Below are 19,461 nucleotides of genomic sequence, written 5' to 3' on the forward strand. Positions count from 1 at the left end.
GTGTCTTATGAGTATTGATTGTTGAGTGAGGTTGATGATTTGATGTATGTTTGTAATTCTCTACAACTAGTGGATCTTTTTTCTCATCCGTGGATGTAGGTCAATTGGACTGAACCACGTTAAATTGTTGTCTCTTATGTGTTTGCTTTATTGTTTGATTTCGCTTCCGTTGGTGTGATTGGATTAGAGGCTTTTAGCCCAACACTATTATGATAAAATAAAGTCAATCTTTGGGTGAAAAACATGTAGAATTCGACTTATGCTGAAGTATTATATTTAGAAATGGTGTTAGCAAATAAAATAGTACTGATTTTGTATCTTTCCTGCAACTTGCTTATAAGTTTATTCCCACTATGGATCACTACCCCACCAGACTGTCTTATCAAGAAAATGAGTGCATAATGAAGAATTTAAGATGGATTGCCAGTGTTCTAAGGGACTTTCTCATCATGTGACTTTCTTTCTCTTCTAGAAATATGGTCTGTGGGTGACCTGTTTGAGTTCAGCCTAGTATGGATGACATAATGTTTTTTATTGAATAAAAGCAGTGGAGACTTGTATTTGTGGAATACGTTGCTGTGACTTTTTATTTTCTTTGATGTATATATGTTTGACACATATTTCGTCGACCCTTCAACTGTACCAAAAAACTTAAAAAAAAAATTATACGTATTCACGTCGGACACATATCCATATTTAATATTTACTCTGAATCCAAATAACATAGTTTGGGGAAATTTTTTTCTTTAGCTACTATAAGGAAGAGCTGGTACCAGAAGGGAAAAGGGAAAACAAAAGGAAACATAAAAAATAATGTGTAAACTTTATATGAGTTTGAAAAATATTATTTATAAAAAAAGAGTTTGAAAAACATGTATATTGCATACTCTATGTTCACATTGAAATTTTCTCAGCAATTGCCTCTTTCACTGCTTGCTTTCTAGATAGTCCACCATGTCTTCTCAAGCTTTAGTTTGACAGGGCTTGGGAAGGGATTCTGGTTTTTTGTAAATATATTTATTTATTTATTTCTTTTGGTCTTTCTTTTCTCACTTATGCAAGGTGCTTTTTTTGACCACCTCAAATTCTTTGAAAGTATAGCAGCTATAAATACCATCTTAGAAATCACTTCTTCCCACACCTCAAACACTCAGTTAATCATCCTTTTTTTCTCTCTGTTTTATCTTCTTAAATTTGATATTTTCAAACCCCTAGTGTAGAATCATGGGTGTTGTCACTTATGAAATGGAGGTAGCTACCTCAATCCTGTTGGGAAAAACAACAATACCCACGCGCAGCAACCACACACAAAATAACAAGCTCAAATCAAGAATAAGAAAACACAAATATATTTGGTTCAGCCCAACTCAAAATGGCCTACTCCAAATCTAATCCACTATCAAATAAATCTTTACAATTGTGAGACTTTTAGAATGAGAAAAGTCTCCTAAAACTCCTTACTCAAAACTTAACCCAAAACCCAATTACACCCTTTAATAGCCTACTCACTTAGCTATTCTCTTGGTGTCTAACTCTCTGGGGTTACTAAACTAAAACCAAAACATCTTATTTATAGGGGTGAAACCCTTTATACCTTTACTAAACTCCCGATGTGGGATACAAGACAAATTCAAACTTACTTAACTTTCGATGTGGGATTCTGAGATTCAAGGCAAATCCCAACAAATCCTCCCTTGACTTGAATCTCCAAACACTTCAACAGTATCTGCAAAGCTAACATGCTTACCTTTCTTCTTTTCTTTCATCACAGGCATTCCAGCAACTGAGCCTCCATCAAACATGTACAAGTGATTGACCCTATTCCCTTGTAGAATCACACTACCATTCTTGTACACTTTCAACCAATCATTACTACCATAATATGTGTACCCTCGAGAAGCTAACTCACCCAAAGCAATCAAATTGTAGTGACAATTTGGTACATACCTTACATGACGAAGTGTCCTAATAACACCATTGTGAGATTTAAGGCGAACACTCCCAATGCCTTGAATCTGCACATTTTCTTTGTTAGCAACCACAATATCCCCATACTTTTCATTCTCATTCAACTCCACAAAACAGCTCCTATCATTGCAAACATGAACTGTAGCAGCTGAATCTAAAACCCAACCTTTGTCACTTTTCAAAGTCTGGGTCTCATCCACACAAGTTGTCAAAACAACATCATCATCATCAGACAAAATAGCAGCAGTATCACTCTTTTCTTCATCTGATTTCTTCTCATCATTCGCCCTTTTGAAAGCAGCCATATCCCTTCTCAGCTTCCTGCAGCGCACTTGGATATGTCCCTTCTTACCACAATAATAACATTCTACATCATTGTAATCTCTGTCTCTTGACTTAGATCTCCATCTTGATCCATCAATCCTCTTTTGAGTCCTCCCTCGATCAAAACCCTCTACAGCTAGTGTACTCCCCCCAGGTGATGAGTTCTGAGCTCCCATAAACCTTTCATTCTCACGCAACAGGGTAGTCACATCATCCAACTTCAAAGTAGACCTACCTACCAACACAGTCTGAACTAAAGGCCTATAAGACTTGGGCAAAGATGACAGCAAAATTAAAGCTTTCTCTTCATCTTTTAACTCATCAACAGAAATCGCTAGCAATTGAGAAACCAATTTATTAAATTCATTCAGGTGATTATGAAGACTCATACCTTCTTCCATCTTCAGAGAATACAGATCCATCTTCAAACATAATCTATTAGTCAACGACTTCGAAGCATAAATACCTTCAAGCTTATCCCACAAACTCTTCGGAGTACTCTCAGTCAACACATTGTACTTTACTTCTGGAGCTAACGCCAATCTAATAGTACTAACAGCCTTCTTCTGAATCCTATTCCAATTAGCATCAGACATTCCTTCAGGCTTACTACTCTCCAATGCCTGATCCAATCCTTGTTGTACTAACAGATCTTGAATCGTACTTTGCCATAACATAAAATTACTCTTTCCATCAAATAACGGAATCTCAAACTTAGACATAGACATACCAGACATACCTTCTTCAGACATCTTCAAACACTGCTTCACGATCTCTTGGACCCACGAACCTAGAACCTCGAACCTAGAACCTCGCTCTGATACCACTTGTTGGGAAAAACAACAATACCCACGCGCAGCAACCACACACAAAATAACAAGCTCAAATCAAGAATAAGAAAACACAAATATATTTGGTTCAGCCCAACTCAAAATGGCCTACTCCAAATCTAATCCACTATCAAATAAATCTTTACAATTGTGAGACTTTTAGAATGAGAAAAGTCTCCTAAAACTCCTTACTCAAAACTTAACCCAAAACCCAATTACACCCTTTAATAGCCTACTCACTTAGCTATTCTCTTGGTGTCTAACTCTCTGGGGTTACTAAACTAAAACCAAAACATCTTATTTATAGGGGTGAAACCCTTTATACCTTTACTAAACTCCCGATGTGGGATACAAGACAAATTCAAACTTACTTAACTTTCGATGTGGGATTCTGAGATTCAAGGCAAATCCCAACAAATCCCCCCATCCAAGATGTTCAAGGCCTTTGTTCTTGACGGTGACAACCTTTTCCCCAAGGTTGTGCCACATGCAATCAAGAGCTCTGAGCTCCTTGAAGGAGATGGTGGGCCCGGAAGTATCAAGAAGATTACTTTTGGTGAAGGTTAGTTTTCATTTCTTGCCACATGAAATTCCTTTCCATTTTCTAATTTTGAGAAATACAATAGTATGTAAGTTTTTGCTTGGTAACAAATGTAGGCAGCCAATTCAAGTATGTGAAACAAAAGGTTGAAGGAATAGACAAGGAGAACTTCTCATACAGTTACAGTGTGATCGAAGGAGATGCTTTGATGAACACACTTGAGAAAATCAGTTATGAGACCAAGTTTGTGGCAGCACCAGATGGAGGATCAATTTGCAAGAGCACCAGCAAGTATTATACCATTGGTGACATTGAGATCAATGAAGAGCAAATTAAGGCTGGCAAAGAAAGGGCGTCAGGAATGTACAAGGCTGTTGAAGCTTACCTCTTGGCAAATCCTGATCTCTACAACTAGGTTGCTTTCATTTCACAGCTCCTGCTTGCTGTTCTTCATATCATATCCCTTTTAATGGTGTGATTTTGATTTTTCTTGTTTGCTTTTTGCCAAACTTTCCTTCAATGGCTAATAAGAGTGGTGATCTCTTGCCGTGATCATCTGTGTTTTCATTACATAATTAAGAAGTTTGAGTTGTATCATATTTGATATATGAAATGAAAAATATATGGTAATCAAGCTTTTATTATTTGTAATTTCTTTTTTTTTTGTCATAAATTTTTTGACCTGAATCAGGATTGATGACGAAATCCAAATCCCTTCTATTTCCAAGATCTGAACCTAAAGTCAGATAAAGAATTTGACATTTGTTGCCTAAAATTTTCACCTAATAACTTGATATCAGCTGTGAGACCAAGTCCACAACTGTCTATGAGAGCTGATAAACAATATGCACATGTGAACAGTGAAAGTATGCAATGAAGCAGGGTCTTTGATTCACGTGTGGCTAAAAGCTGCAAGTGAATCTAACTTCAAAACCCTTTTATAATTTAGAGCCCTCTGCAGCTGGGGGATCCGTGTGTAAGACTACTAGTAAATATTACACCATTGGTGACTTTGAGATCAAGGAAGAGGGAATCAAGGCAGGCAAAGAACAGGCTTTGGGATTGTTCAAAGCTATTGAAGCCTACCTCCTAGCAAATCCAGATGCCTATTAAAAATCCCATTATTGAAATAGCATCCACTTCAATGATCAGACAGTGTGGAACATATGTGTGCTTTGAGTGAGAGAGAATTGCCTTTTCTTTTTTACATTTTTTTTTTTTTGTAGTTGTTAGTCAGTCCATATGATATGGCCTTCAGATTGCTAGTAAGAGTTCATAGTTTGTCTGAGATTACCTGCAAGCTTGAACTGTAAATGTCAACTGCATTAATAAATTGTTGTGAGATCAAGCCATCCATCGAAAATGATGAGTCCAGCATCTTCGTCTTTCAAGATTTACTAATTATATATTGAACATAACAAAGTCAAGTTTCAGAAGAAATATGAAACTTATTCTGACACATAGTCCTTGATGCAACCTGGAAGACAAATTATTATGGAAATTTAAATCCACAAAGGCTTCCCCACGTTTTTAAAGAAAAGGGTTTATAGTAAAATTTTGGGTAATTGATATGATGAATGCCACTACCATTTTCCAAAAGGATGCTGACATAGTGACATCAGATAGATAGTATAGAGAAATTTTATTTTATTTTATTTTTTTGATGAAATGATATAACATTGGGAAAATTTCAAACTCCAAGAATTGCCAAACATGTAGATAAAGAGAAGTTTCAAAGCAGGGTCGTCTGGCAGTTCACTTATGGCTCATGTGCAGAAGACCCAACTACAAAAAATAGCCATAATTCATCCAACCAATGAGAAATGGTAGTAATCAAGATGTTCCGAATACCCAACAGTGAAGTTCAAGGTTATAAAAACTTAATTGGAGGTAAACAGGGATGTCAAATCTTCTTTAAATTCAATAGGAATAAGATTTTTTATGGTATTGAGATGGGATGGATATTAAATTTTAAGGAAGGGATAAGAATGTATATGATTTAAATTTTTTTATCGAATACGGGTATAAAAATGGATAATATAATATGGATTTTGTTATTGTAATTTATATATATTTAATAAATTAATTTTTTATTTAATAATATAAATTTTATTTTAGATTTATGAAAATTAATATATTTATATTTAAAAAAGATATATTTATAAAAAATATTTAAATATGTTAAATAAAAATAAATTTTATTATATTTTATTTTCGTATATTTTAAAAAAGTCACGGGTACATGGATTCCAAATAACTATTACTTCTTCCACTACTTGCTTTCTAGATAGTCCACCAAGTCTTCTCAAGCTTTAATTTGATAGGATAAATATATATAATATTATATTTATTTTTTTATATCTTTTGGTCTTTCTTTTCTCACTTACGATAATTAAGTCGTTAGTCAACCAAAGGCGCCTTCATCTTCACAACTTAATTTTGTCAAATTGTTGCTGCCTTCTGAAATCCACTTTGCTGTTATTATATTGAAATTTTGCAGTCTGTATACATGCCAAATGGCCCCATGGCACCATCTATTAACAAAATGGTTAAATGATTTTTTTTTTTTTTTTTTTTGCTCCTATAGGTTGGTACAACATTTTAAAATGATCAATTAGCCATTTACCATGGAAATACTCATGCAGGGTGCTTTTTTTGACCACTACAAATTCTTTGAAAGTATAGCAACTATAAATACCATCTTAGTTCTCGCTTCTTCCCACATCTCAAAATACTCAGTTAATCATCCTCTTTTTCTCTCTGTTTTTATCTTCCTCCAATTTGAACATTTTCAAACTCCTATTGTAGAATCATGGGTGTTGTCACGTATGAAATGGAGGTAGCTACCTCAATCCCCCCAGCCAAGATGTTCAAGGCCTTTGTTCTTGACGGTGACAATCTTTTCCCCAAGGTTGTGCCACAAGCAATCAAGAGTTCTGAGCTTGTTGAAGGCGATGGTGGGCCTGGAAGTGTCAAGAAGATTACTTTTGGTGAAGGTTAGTTTTCATTTCTTGCCACATGAATTCCTTTCCATTTTCTAATTTTGAGAAATACAATAGTATGTAAGATTTTTGCTTGGTAACAATTGTAGGCAGCCAATTCAAGTATGCGAAACAAAAGGTTGAAGGAATAGACAAGGAGAACTTCTCATACAGTTATAGTGTGATCGAAGGAGATGCTTTCGTGAACACACTTGAGAAAATCAGTTATGAGACCAAGTTTGTGGCAGCACCAGATGGAGGATCAATTTGCAAGAGCACCAGCAAGTATTACACCATTGGTGAAATTGAGATCAATGAAGAGCAAATTAAGGCTGGCAAAGAAAGGGCGTCCGGAATGTATAAGGCTGTTGAAGCTTACCTCTTGGCAAATCCTGATCTCTACAACTAGGTTGCTTTCATTTCACAGCTCCTGCTTGCTATTCTTCATATCATCTCCCTTTTAATGGTGTGAATTTGATTTTTCTTTTTTGCTTTTTGACAAACTTTCCTTCAATGGCTAATAAGAATGATGGTCTCTGGCTGTGATCATCTCTATTTTTATTATATAATTAAGGTGTTTGAGTTGTATTATCTTTGATATATGAAATGAAAAAAATATAGTAATCAAGCTTTTATTATTTGCAATTTCTTTTTTCTTTTGTCATAAATCTTATGAGGTGAACCAGGCTAATAACTTGATATGGGCTGTGAGACCAAGTCCACGACTATCTATGACAGCTGATAAACAATAAAAACATGTGAACAGTGGGAGCAGAAATAAGCCATGAAGCAGGGTCTTTGGTTCACCTGTGGCTAAAAGCTGCAAGTGAATCTAACTTCAAAACCCTTATATAAGTTAGTCATTCCATTTCCAATTACAATTTACCACATAGTTACGAGTTCCTAACAGTTGAAGCACTTGATTCAATGTCTTCCATGCTTAAAATATTAGAGTTCTTTATTTTTAATCTTCTTCTGATATTGACTGCTTTCAAGATCCATAAATTTGTTCTTGATCGAAGAATGCACAAACCAGAATCAACTGTCAATTGAAAACTAATGATTACATTGCCAAACTGAACCATCCAATATAATATGAAGCAATCACCTAGAAAAGCTGTTCTTTAATCTCACTCTATAAATAATGCAGCTTCGGGTTCACATCTCCACACCTAAAAATTCTCTGCAAAATAAGCAATCAATTCTATTTTCATTCTTCGATCATTTCCAAGTCACTAGGTGATCATGGGAGTTTTCACTTATGAATCTGAGATTGTTACTACAATCCCACCAGCCAAGATGTTTAAGGCTTGTATCCTTGATGGTGACAAGCTCATTCCTAAGATTGTTCCTCAGGCTTTTAAGAGTGTTGAGTACATTGAAGGCAATGGTGAGCCTGGAAGCATCAAGAAAGTTACTTTTGAAGAAGGTTAGTCAATTAATTTATAGATGCAACTAAATACTTTGAATAATATATTGAATTGGAACTTAGATATGCAGCTCCATTTTAATATTTGTCTTTCCATTCTTAGGAAGCCAATTCAATTACGTGAAGCAGAAGGTAGAAGCATTAGACAAAGAAAATTTTGTGTGTCGTTACAGCGTGATCGAAGGCGATGCTTTGATGAACAACCTTGAGAAAATCACTTATGAGACAAAGTTAAAGCTCTCTGCAGCTGGGGGATCCGTGTGTAAGACTACTAGTAAGTATTACACCATTGATGACTTTGAGCTCAAGGAAGAGGCAATCAAGGCAGGCAAAGAAAAGGCTTTGGGATTGTTCAAAGCTATTGAAGCCTACCTCCTAGCAAATCCAGATGCCTATTAAAAATCCCATTATTGAAATAGCATCCACTTCAATGATCAGACAGTGTGGAACATATGTGCGCTTTGAGCGAGAGAGAATTGCCTTTTCTTTTTTACTTTTTTAGTTTTTGCAGTTGTCTGTCAGTCCATATGATATGGCCTTCAGATTGGCCTTCAGATTGCTAATAACAGTTCATAGTTTGTCTGAGATTACCTGCAAGCTTGAACTGTAAATGTCAACTGCATTAACAAATTGTTGTGAGATCAAGCCATCCATAGAAAATGATGAGTCCAGCATCTTCATCTTTCAAGATTTACTAATTATATATTGAACATAACAAAGTCAAGTTTCAGAAGAAATATGAAACTTATTCTGACACATATTCCTTGATGCAACCTGGAAGACAAATTATTACGGAAATTTAAATCCACAAAGGCTTCCCCACGTTTTTAAAGAAAAGGGTTTATGGTAAAATTTTGGGTAATTGATATGATGAATGCCACTACCATTTTCCAAAAGGATGCTGACATAGTGACATCAGATAGTATAGAGAAATTTTATTTTATTTTATTTTTTTGATGAAATGATATAACATTGGGAAAATTTCAAACTCCAAGAATTGCCAAACATGTAGATAAAGAGAAGTTTCAAAGCAGGGTCGTCTGGCAGTTCACTTATGGCTCATGTGCAGAAAACCCAAGTACAAAAAATAGCCATAATTCATCCAACCAATGAGAAATGATAGTAATCAAGATGTTCCGAATACCCAACAGTGAAGTTGAAGGTTATAAAAACTTAATTGGAGGTAAACAGGGATGTCAAATCTTCTTTAAATTCAATAAGAATAAGATTTTTTATGGTATTGAGATGGGATGGATATTAAATTTTAAGGAAGGGATAAGAATGTATATGATTTAAATTTTTTTATCGAATGTGTTGGGCTAAAAGCCTCTAATCCAATCCTACCAGCGGAAGTGAAATCAATAATAAATCAAACACAGAACAGACAATAGTTTAACGTGGTTCGGTCCAACTGACCTACATCCACGGATGAGAAACAAGATCTACTTGTTGTAGAGAATTACAAACTTACATCAAATCATCAACCTTACTCAACAATCAATACTCATAAGATACTCTCAATCTCCTCTAGTTCTATGGAGTATTCTCAACCCAAACAAACACAAATTGAAACCCTTGTGCACCCTTTCAACATAACTAAACACATATCCATATGCTCTCATACATCATATCTATGTGAACCCTTTCAATCTCCTCTATTCCACTCACAAACAAACATACACACCCATAAGACGTAGAGACCTAATACTCTTATGGGGTGTCTATCCCACAAAACCCTACAACTCTCTTACATCTTTTTCTCATACCTAACCCTTTAGAGACTTCACCTATTTATAACCATACAAATTTGCCCATTAAGAATTCATCTCCTCTTAGAATTCTTTTTCTGTAAGTTAAACTTGCCTATTAAAAATCAATTTCCTTTTAGAATTCTTCTCTTGCAAGTCAAACATATCTATTAAGAATCCTTTTTCTCTTGAAATTTTTCTTTTGCAAGTCTTCTTGTCCATCAAGCAATATCTGACAAATCTCAAACAAATCTCTAACAACTCTCAAATAAATCTTTTATAGGATTTGAGTCAATATTCTTAACAGAATACGGGTATAAAAATGGATAATATAATATGGATTTTGTTATTGTAATTTATATATATTTAATAAATTAATTTTTTATTTAATAATATAAATTTTATTTTTGATTTATTAAAATTAATATATTTATATTTAAAAAAGATATATTTATAAAAAATATTTAAATATGTAAAATAAAAATAAATTTTATTATATTTTATTTTCGTATATTTTAAAAAAGTCATGGGTACATGGATTCCAAATAACTATTACTTCTTCCACTACTTGCTTTCTAGATAGTCCACCAAGTCTTCTCAAGCTTTAATTTGATAGGATAAATATATATAATATTATATTTATTTTTTTATATCTTTTGGTCTTTCTTTTCTCACTTACGATAATTAAGTCGTTAGTCAACCAAAGCCGCCTTCATCTTCACAACTTAATTTTGTCAAATTGTTGCTGCCTTCTGAAATCCACTTTGCTGTTATTATATTGAAATTTTGCAGTCTGTATACATGCCAAAAGGCCCCATGGCACCATCTATTAACAAAATGGTCAAATGATTTTTTTTTTTTTTTTGCTCCTATAGGTTGGTACAACATTTTAAAATGATCAATTAGCCATTTACCATGGAAATTCTCATGCAGGGTGCTTTTTTTGACCACTACAAATTCTTTGAAAGTATAGCAACTATAAATACCATCTTAGTTCTCGCTTCTTCCCACATCTCAAAATACTCAGTTAATCATCCTCTTTTTCTCTCTGTTTTTATCTTCCTCCAATTTGAACATTTTCAAACTCCTATTGTAGAATCATGGGTGTTGTCACGTATGAAATGGAGGTAGCTACCTCAATCCCCCCAGCCAAAATGTTCAAGGCCTTTGTTCTTGACGGTGACAATCTTTTCCCCAAGGTTGTGCCACAAGCAATCAGGAGTTCTGAGCTTGTTGAAGGAGATGGTGGGCCTGGAAGTATCAAGAAGATTACTTTTGGTGAAGGTTAGTTTTCATTTCTTGCCACATGAATTCCTTTCCATTTTCTAATTTTGAGAAATACAATAGTATGTAAGATTTTTGCTTGGTAACAAATGTAGGCAGCCAATTTAAGTATGTGAAACAAAAGGTTGAAGGAATAGACAAGGAGAACTTCTCATACAGTTACAGTGTGATCGAAGGAGATGCTTTGATGAACACACTTGAGAAAATCAGTTATGAGACCAAGTTTGTGGCAGCACCAGATGGAGGATCAATTTGCAAGAGCACCAGCAAGTATTACACCATTGGCGAAATTGAGATCAATGAAGAGCAAATTAAGGCTGGCAAAGAAAGGGCGTCCGGAATGTATAAGGCTGTTGAAGCTTACCTCTTGGCAAATCCTGATCTCTACAACTAGGTTGCTTTCATTTCACAGCTCCTGCTTGCTATTCTTCATATCATCTCCCTTTTAATGGTGTGAATTTGATTTTTCTTTTTTGCTTTTTGACAAACTTTCCTTCAATGGCTAATAAGAATGATGGTCTCTGGCTGTGATCATCTCTATTTTTATTATATAATTAAGGAGTTTGAGTTGTATTATCTTTGATATATGAAATGAAAAAAATATAGTAATCAAGCTTTTATTATTTGCAATTTATTTTTTCTTTTGTCATAAATCTTTTGAGGTGAAACAGGCTAATAACTTGATATGGGCTGTGAGACCAAGTCCACGACTATCTATGACAGCTGATAAACAATAAAAACATGTAAACAGTGAGAGCAGAAATAAGCCATGAAGCAGGGTCTTTGGTTCACCTGTGGCTAAAAGCTGCAAGTGAATCTAACTTCAAAACCCTTATATAAGTTAGTCATTCCATTTCCAATTACAATTTACCACATAGTTACGAGTTCCTAACAGTTGAAGCAATTGATTCAATGTCTTCCATGCTTAAAATATTAGAGTTCTTTATTTTTAATCTTCTTCTGATATTGACTGCTTTCAAGATCCATAAATTTGTTCTTGATCGAAGAATGCACAAACCAGAATCAACTGTCAATTGAAAACTAATGATTACATTGCCAAACTGAAACCATCCAATATAATATGAAGCAATCACCTAGAAAAGCTGTTCTTTAATCTCACTCTATAAATAATGCAGCTTCGGGTTCACATCTCCACACCTAAAAATTCTCTGCAAAATAAGCAATCAATTCTATTTTCATTCTTCGATCATTTCCAAGTCAGGTGATCATGGGAGTTTTCACTTATGAATCTGAGATTGTTACTACAATCCCACCAGCCAAGATGTTTAAGGCTTGTATCCTTGATGGTGACAAGCTCATTCCTAAGATTGTTCCTCAGGCTTTTAAGAGTGTTGAGTACATTGAAGGCAATGGTGAGCCTGGGAGCATCAAGAAAGTTACTTTTGAAGAAGGTTGGTCAATTAATTTATAGATGCAACTAAATACTTTGAATAATATATTGAATTGGAACTTAGATATGCAGCTCCATTTTAATATTTGTCTTTCCATTCTTAGGAAGCCAATTCAATTACGTGAAGCAGAAGGTAGAAGCATTAGACAAAGAAAATTTTGTGCATCGTTACAGCGTGATCGAAGGCGATGCTTTGATGAACAAACTTGAGAAAATCACTTATGAGACAAAGTTAAAGCTCTCTGCAGCTGGGGGATCCGTGTGTAAGACTACTAGTAAGTATTACACCATTGATGACTTTGAGCTCAAGGAAGAGGCAATCAAGGCAGGCAAAGAAAAGGCTTTGGGATTGTTCAAAGCTATAGAAGCCTACCTCCTAGCAAATCCAGATGCCTATTAAAAATCCCATTATTGAAATAGCATCCACTTCAATGATCAGACAGTGTGGAACATATGTGCGCTTTGAGCGAGAGAGAATTGCCTTTTCTTTTTTACTTTTTTAGTTTTTGCAGTTGTCTGTCAGTCCATATGATATGGCCTTCAGATTGGCCTTCAGATTGCTAATAACAGTTCATAGTTTGTCTGAGATTACCTGCAAGCTTGAACTGTAAATGTCAACTGCATTAACAAATTGTTGTGAGATCAAGCCATCCATAGAAAATGATGAGTCCAGCATCTTCATCTTTCAAGATTTACTAATTATATATTGAACATAACAAAGTCAAGTTTCAGAAGAAATATGAAACTTATTCTGACACATATTCCTTGATGCAACCTGGAAGACAAATTATTACGGAAATTTAAATCCACAAAGGCTTCCCCACGTTTTTAAAGAAAAGGGTTTATGGTAAAATTTTGGGTAATTGATATGATGAATGCCACTACCATTTTCCAAAAGGATGCTGACATAGTGACATCAGATAGTATAGAGAAATTTTATTTTATTTTATTTTTTTGATGAAATGATATAACATTGGGAAAATTTCAAACTCCAAGAATTGCTAAACATGTAGATAAAGAGAAGTTTCAAAGCAGGGTCGTCTGGCAGTTCACTTATGGCTCATGTGCAGAAGACCCAAGTACAAAAAATAGCCATAATTCATCCAACCAATGAGAAATGGTAGTAATCAAGATGTTCCGAATACCCAACAGTGAAGTTGAAGGTTATAAAAACTTAATTGGAGGTAAACAGGGATGTCAAATCTTCTTTAAATTCAATAGGAATAAGATTTTTTATGGTATTGAGATGGGATGGATATTAAATTTTAAGGAAGGGATAAGAATGTATATGATTTAAATTTTTTTATCGAATACAGGTGTAAAGATGGATAATATAATATTGATTTTATACTTGTAATTTATATATATTTAATAAATTAATTTTTTATTTAATAATATAAATTTTATTTTAGATTTATTAAAATTAATATATTTATATTTAAAAAAGATATATTTATAAAAAATATTTAAATATGTAAAATAAAAATAAAAAAATTTTTTATTTTATTTTCGTATATTTTAAAAAAGTCACGGGTACATGGATTCCAAATACCTATTACTTCTTTCACTACTTGCTTTCTAGATAGTCCACCAAGTCTTCTCAAGCTTTAATTTGATAGAATAAATATATATAATATTATATTTATTTTTTTATATCTTTTGGTCTTTCTTTTCTCACTTATGATAATTAAGTCGTTAGTCAACCAAAGCCGCCTTCATCTTCACAACTTAATTTTGTCAAATTGTTGCTGCCTTCTGAAATCCACTTTGCTGTTATTATATTGAAATTTTGCAGTCTGTATACATGCCAAAAGGCCCCATGGCACCATCTATTAACAAAGTGGTCAAATGATTTTTTTTTTTTGCTCCTATAGGTTGGTACAACATTTTAAAATGATCAATTAGCTCTCATGCAGGGTGCTTTATTTGACCACTGCAAATTCTTTGAAAGTGTAGCAACTATAAATACCATCTTAGTTCTCACTTCTTCCCACATCTCAAAATACTCAGTTAATCATCCTCTTTTTCTCTTTGTTTTATCTTCCTCCAATTTGAACATTTTCAAACTCCTGTTGTAGAATCATGGGTGTTGTCACTTTCGGAATGGAGGTTGCTACCTCAATCCCCCCATCCAAGATGTTCAAAGCCTTTGTTCTTGATGGTGACAATCTTTTCCCCAAGGTTGTGCCACAAGCAATCAAGAGCTCTGAGCTCCTTGAAGGAGATGGTGGGCCCGGAAGTATCAAGAAGATTACTTTTGGTGAAGGTTAGTTTTCATTTCTTGCCACATGAATTCCTTTCCATTTTCTAATTTTGAGAAATACAATAGTATGTAAGATTTTTGCTTGGTAACAATTGTAGGCAGCCAATTCAAGTATGCGAAACAAAAGGTTGAAGGAATAGACAAGGAGAACTTCTCATACAGTTATAGTGTGATCGAAGGAGATGCTTTCATGAACACACTTGAGAAAATCAGTTATGAGACCAAGTTTGAGGCAGCACCAGATGGAGGATCAATTTGCAAGAGCACCAGCAAGTATTATACCATTGGTGACATTGAGATCAATGAAGAGCAAATTAAGGCTGGCAAAGAAAGGGCCTCCGGAATGTACAAGGCTGTTGAAGCTTACCTCTTGGCAAATCCTGATCTCTACAACTAGGTTGCTTTCATTTCGCAGCTCCTGCTTGCTGTTCTTCATATCATATCCCTTTTAATGGTGTGATTTTGATTTTTCTTATTTGCTTTTTGCCAAACTTTCCTTCAATGGCTAATAAGAGTGGTGGTCTCTGGCCGTGATCGTCTGTGTTTTCATTATATAATTAAGGAGTTTGAGTTGTATTATATTTGATACATGAAATGAAAAATATAAAGCAATCAAGCTTTTATTATTTGCAATTTCTTTTTTTTTTTTCTGTCGTAAATTTTTTAAGGTGAACCAGGAGTGATGATGAAATCCAAATCCCTCCTATTTCCAAGATATGAACCTAAAGTCATAAAGAATTTGACATTCGTTGCCTAAAATTTCCCCCTAATAACTTGATATGGGCTGTAAGACTAAGTCCTCAACTCCTGATAAACAATATGTACATATGAACACTGAGGAGAAATATGCTATGAAGCAGCGTCTTTGGTTCACCTGTGGCTAAAAGCTGCAAGTGAACCTAACTTCAAAACCCTTTTCTAAGTTAGTCAACATAGTTGCGAGTTCGTAACAGTCCACGCACTTGATTCAAGGTCTTCCATGCTTAAAATATTAGAGTTCTTTCTTTTTAATCTTCTTCTGATATTGACAGCTTTCAAGATCCACAAATTTGTTCTTGATCGAAGAATACACAAACCTGAATCAATTGTCTAGTGAAAACTAATGATTACATTGCCAAACTGAAACCGTCCAGTATAGTATGAAGAAATCACCTAGAAAAGCTGTTCTTCGATCTCACTCTATAAATACTGCAGCTTCAGGTTCACATCTCCATGCCTAAAAATTCTCTGCAAAATAATCAATCAATTCTATTTTCGAAGGGCATTGAAGGTCAAGATGTTCTAAGTACCCAACAGTGAAGTTCAAGGTTATAAAAACTTAAGTGGGGGCAAAGAGAGAATTATGGGAAAAACAGGGGGCCTAATTGAAGAGCAATTAGAAAATTATATATATTTAATGTGGATAAAAGGAGCATTCTCAAAAGTTTCAGTTTTTGTTTATCTTACATGAACATAGGTACATAACCATGTTCAAATTTGACACAAACATTGATCAATTTTGGCTGATCAGGATCCTGACAGGATGAAAGCTGGCCCTATGCTGTCACTCGGATAAATTTTGCGACATGTACTGTCATGATTTCTAACCATTTCATGTTATTTTGTTGCTTTATTGCAACTTGCAACATGTTTTATTCCCAGGAAAATAACAAACAATTATCAACAAGTACACCCAAAGACCCCCTTTGGATGCATGGTGGGAGGGACTCCCTGGCGTCATGGATGCTATTTTATGACCGAACACGCATCAAATTGAGCCTAAATCTTTCATGTATGATCATCGTTTTAACCATGTTGACATGTGAGATAGGATGGGATTCACAAAGTGGCACAAATAATCTATTGATTTAACCAATAATCTATTGATGAACAATGTCAAGTTGGAACCATCTCCTGCCGGGGGATCCATATGTAAGATCACTAGTAAATATTACACCATTGGTGACTTCGAGATCACAGAAGAGGGAATCAAGGCAGGCAAAGAAAAGGCCTTGGAATTATTCAAGGCTGTTGAAGCTTAACTCCTGGCAAATCCTGGCTCCTACTGAAAATCCCAATATTGAGATTGGATCCACTTCAATGATCATAAATTAGATGTAGAATGGATTTGTGCTTGTGTGAGGGAGTTGCTTTTTGTTTTTTCTTTTTTTTTTTTTGACCTTTTACTTTTTGCATTGTTGGTCCAGGAGAATTAAGGAGCATTTACTAGAAACTGTGATGGATTCAAGCAATGTACTGCAAATGAGTTGCTGCATTATCCATTTATCTTCATCTATCAAGATTTGCCAAATTACTGAACACATGGTATGATCAATTTTTTCAGAAAAGATACCTAAGCAGCCAAACTATTTCTGCCAGAAATTCCTTAATTGATTCTTCGTCATTAGACATCCAACCTGCTTGTGAGACATAGACACCTAGTTTTTTCGGAATTTTAAATTCAACAAGCCTGAGCTCCAACAAACAGCCATGGCTGCCAGGGTCATTTAACCATATGCTCCTCCCCTCACCCAAAAAAAAAAAAAAATCAGATTTGGACAAATTGGGTCATGTCTGATGAACTCTGCTAACTAAAAGATGTAACTTGTTGCCAGATTGAAGCGTATTGCACAGACTAACATCCAGCCTAATTGTTAGACTAAAGCCTCTTGCTAGGATGCATGATATTGAAAGAAAAAGAACGTAAAAATCAGGAAGCCAGCAGCATTAAGAGTAAGTCAACTTTGAAGGGGGGTTCTAATCATTTTTTGCCTAACATTGTTTGCGGCATTAGGTACAATTTGTTGACAAAATATTATACTCTACGAACAGAGAAAATTTAATTTTAAAGGCCAATTGACCTGTGGCAGCCATTCTTGAATACAACACAAGCCTTAGCAAAAACCATATGAACACGCTATTTACTGGGTACAAACTTCTTGTTTTTTTATGTGCTTTATTTTTTTACGTTGATAATTATTGATAATTATTTATTATTATAAGTTTATTATTATATATTACTTTTATATTTTTATATTTATCTATTTAAGCTAAATTAGAGTTGACAATCCAATCACTCTCCCCGTGAATTTCGACTTGATTCGATCTCATAAGATTAATTTTTTTTTTGAAAATCGGGTTTTGGATCAAGGTTGGATTTTAGGCAAATCCGATTAGACTCGACTCGATATATATAAATTATTTTTTAATTAATTATTTAATTTTTATTTATATATATTTATATATTTATATAATTTTATATTTATATTTAAAAAATAATATTTTATATTTAAAAAATAATATTTTATTAATTTAAGGTTGAGTTGAGTTGGATACAATTTATATAATATCAGATCGGATTTGAGTATGAAAAAAATATAAAAAACTTTTGAATCGAGTCGAGTTTGGATTTTGTAAATATAAAGTCGGATCGGGTTCGAGACGAGCTCGTCATCCCTATACCCAATAAGTGCTATTAGAGCCAAGGTCACGGATTCGAATTTCAGTAGTATTACTAAATAAGAGATTGTTGACAAATCGGCGGTTGATCGCGTCCATCAATTTCATATGCTCAAATGCCGGCATCAATGTAAAAAGGTTTGACTGAATGCAGTGAGTGTGCAAAAGCGAAACTCTTAGGTGGACAATGTATTGAGTCAACATTGAGTGCAAACTTGAGGGGTACTAAGATAACCTAGACTGTAATGTTGAGTACTGTGATCTGGTCTAAAAATATAGAGATGTGAAGTTTCCTGACTCAAAAGAATGATAAGATTTACTCGCACGAAAAGTCGATGTGAGATTTGATGAAAGCTCACAAGTGAATGAGAAAGATTATTGGGATGGTTCATATGTAAGTAAAGAATTCTACATTACTAAAAAATCTAAATGAGATACTATATATATATATATATATATATAAAAGATCTAAAAACTCAATAGCTTAAGTTTTTGGATTCAAATAGTATCTAACATATATATATATATAATTTTTTATATATGTTTATGTGATTTCAAGTGTGATAAATCTCTCAACAATAGTGACATCAAATAGTATAGAGAAATTTTATTTTATTTTTTTGATGAAATGATATAACATTGGGAAAATTTCAAACTCTAAGAATTGTCAAACACGTAGATGAAGAGAAGTTTCAAAGCAGGGTCGTCTAGCAGTTCACTTGTGGCTCATGTTGCAGAAAACCCAAGCATAAAAAACAGCCATAATTCATCCAACCAATGAGAAATGGTCGTAATCAAGATGTTCCAAGTACCCAACAGTTAAGTTCTAAGGTTTAAAAACTTAATTGGAGGTAAAGGGTTGTCAATCTTAGTTAAATTTGATAAGGAATCAAATTTTTTTATGGTAATGAGATGAGATGGAAATTAAATTTTAAAGAGGGAATAAAAATGCATATGATTTAAAATTTTTTATTAAGTATGGATACAGAAATAAGTAATATAATATTGACCTTATATTTGTATCTTATATATATTTAATAAATTAATTTATTATTTAATAATATAAATTTTATTTTGGATTTATTAAAATTAATATATTTATATTTAAAAAAGATATATTTATAAAAATTTATTTAAATGTGCAAGATAAAAATAAAAAAATAAATTTTATTTTATTTTTGTATATTTTTAAAAAGTCATACAAGGATTCCATATGCCTATTACCTCTTTCAGTACTTGCTTTC

General features: G+C 33.8%; 6 protein-coding genes across 6 annotated transcripts; all 6 read left to right on the forward strand.

The window, feature by feature from the left end:
- Positions 1-1,096: 1,096 nt before the first annotated feature.
- Positions 1,097-4,307, forward strand: LOC149514184 (major allergen Pru ar 1-like). Its single transcript, XM_089745087.1, has 3 exons — positions 1,097-1,262; positions 3,539-3,684; positions 3,780-4,307. The coding sequence occupies exons 1-3, from the start codon at positions 1,225-1,227 to the stop codon at positions 4,076-4,078; spliced, it is 483 nt and encodes a 160-aa protein (XP_089601213.1). The 5' UTR covers positions 1,097-1,224; the 3' UTR covers positions 4,079-4,307.
- Positions 4,308-6,374: 2,067 nt separating this feature from the next.
- Positions 6,375-7,289, forward strand: LOC149514185 (major allergen Pru av 1-like). Its single transcript, XM_089745088.1, has 2 exons — positions 6,375-6,659; positions 6,755-7,289. The coding sequence occupies exons 1-2, from the start codon at positions 6,476-6,478 to the stop codon at positions 7,051-7,053; spliced, it is 483 nt and encodes a 160-aa protein (XP_089601214.1). The 5' UTR covers positions 6,375-6,475; the 3' UTR covers positions 7,054-7,289.
- A 128-nt stretch (positions 7,290-7,417) lies between these two features.
- LOC111293082 (major allergen Pru av 1-like) lies at positions 7,418-9,178 on the forward strand. Its single transcript, XM_022885808.2, has 2 exons — positions 7,418-8,073; positions 8,177-9,178. Exons 1-2 carry the CDS (start codon positions 7,890-7,892, stop codon positions 8,470-8,472), a joined length of 480 nt encoding a protein of 159 aa, XP_022741543.2. The 5' UTR covers positions 7,418-7,889; the 3' UTR covers positions 8,473-9,178.
- Positions 9,179-10,821: 1,643 nt separating this feature from the next.
- On the forward strand, positions 10,822-11,725 carry LOC111293050 (major allergen Pru av 1-like). Its single transcript, XM_022885762.2, has 2 exons — positions 10,822-11,105; positions 11,201-11,725. Exons 1-2 carry the CDS (start codon positions 10,922-10,924, stop codon positions 11,497-11,499), a joined length of 483 nt encoding a protein of 160 aa, XP_022741497.2. The 5' UTR covers positions 10,822-10,921; the 3' UTR covers positions 11,500-11,725.
- A 117-nt stretch (positions 11,726-11,842) lies between these two features.
- LOC149514186 (major strawberry allergen Fra a 1-2-like) lies at positions 11,843-13,222 on the forward strand. Its single transcript, XM_089745089.1, has 2 exons — positions 11,843-12,517; positions 12,621-13,222. The coding sequence occupies exons 1-2, from the start codon at positions 12,334-12,336 to the stop codon at positions 12,914-12,916; spliced, it is 480 nt and encodes a 159-aa protein (XP_089601215.1). The 5' UTR covers positions 11,843-12,333; the 3' UTR covers positions 12,917-13,222.
- Positions 13,223-14,505: 1,283 nt separating this feature from the next.
- Positions 14,506-15,412, forward strand: LOC111293059 (major allergen Pru av 1-like). Its single transcript, XM_089745090.1, has 2 exons — positions 14,506-14,782; positions 14,878-15,412. Exons 1-2 carry the CDS (start codon positions 14,599-14,601, stop codon positions 15,174-15,176), a joined length of 483 nt encoding a protein of 160 aa, XP_089601216.1. The 5' UTR covers positions 14,506-14,598; the 3' UTR covers positions 15,177-15,412.
- The last annotated feature ends 4,049 nt before the right edge of the window (positions 15,413-19,461 follow it).

The sequence above is a fragment of the Durio zibethinus genome, chromosome 16, assembly GCF_047325235.1.
Source record: "Durio zibethinus cultivar Kanyao isolate XHJ-2024 chromosome 16, ASM4732523v1, whole genome shotgun sequence".
NCBI lineage: Eukaryota > Viridiplantae > Streptophyta > Magnoliopsida > Malvales > Malvaceae > Durio > Durio zibethinus.

Bases quoted from the DNA above. Each gene is read 5' to 3' on its own strand.
- LOC111293050 (XM_022885762.2), top strand. From the start codon at position 10,922: ATGGGTGTTGTCACGTATGAAATGGAGGTAGCTACCTCAATCCCCCCA. The intron at 11,106-11,200 runs GTTAGTTTTCAT...TAACAAATGTAG, and splicing joins GAAGATTACTTTTGGTGAAG to GCAGCCAATTTAAGTATGTG.
- LOC111293059 (XM_089745090.1), top strand. From the start codon at position 14,599: ATGGGTGTTGTCACTTTCGGAATGGAGGTTGCTACCTCAATCCCCCCA. The intron at 14,783-14,877 runs GTTAGTTTTCAT...TAACAATTGTAG, and splicing joins GAAGATTACTTTTGGTGAAG to GCAGCCAATTCAAGTATGCG.
- LOC149514184 (XM_089745087.1), top strand. From the start codon at position 1,225: ATGGGTGTTGTCACTTATGAAATGGAGGTAGCTACCTC. The intron at 1,263-3,538 runs AATCCTGTTGGG...CAAATCCCAACA, and splicing joins GAAATGGAGGTAGCTACCTC to AATCCCCCCATCCAAGATGT. The intron at 3,685-3,779 runs GTTAGTTTTCAT...TAACAAATGTAG, and splicing joins GAAGATTACTTTTGGTGAAG to GCAGCCAATTCAAGTATGTG.
- LOC149514186 (XM_089745089.1), top strand. From the start codon at position 12,334: ATGGGAGTTTTCACTTATGAATCTGAGATTGTTACTACAATCCCACCA. The intron at 12,518-12,620 runs GTTGGTCAATTA...TTCCATTCTTAG, and splicing joins GAAAGTTACTTTTGAAGAAG to GAAGCCAATTCAATTACGTG.
- LOC111293082 (XM_022885808.2), top strand. From the start codon at position 7,890: ATGGGAGTTTTCACTTATGAATCTGAGATTGTTACTACAATCCCACCA. The intron at 8,074-8,176 runs GTTAGTCAATTA...TTCCATTCTTAG, and splicing joins GAAAGTTACTTTTGAAGAAG to GAAGCCAATTCAATTACGTG.
- LOC149514185 (XM_089745088.1), top strand. From the start codon at position 6,476: ATGGGTGTTGTCACGTATGAAATGGAGGTAGCTACCTCAATCCCCCCA. The intron at 6,660-6,754 runs GTTAGTTTTCAT...TAACAATTGTAG, and splicing joins GAAGATTACTTTTGGTGAAG to GCAGCCAATTCAAGTATGCG.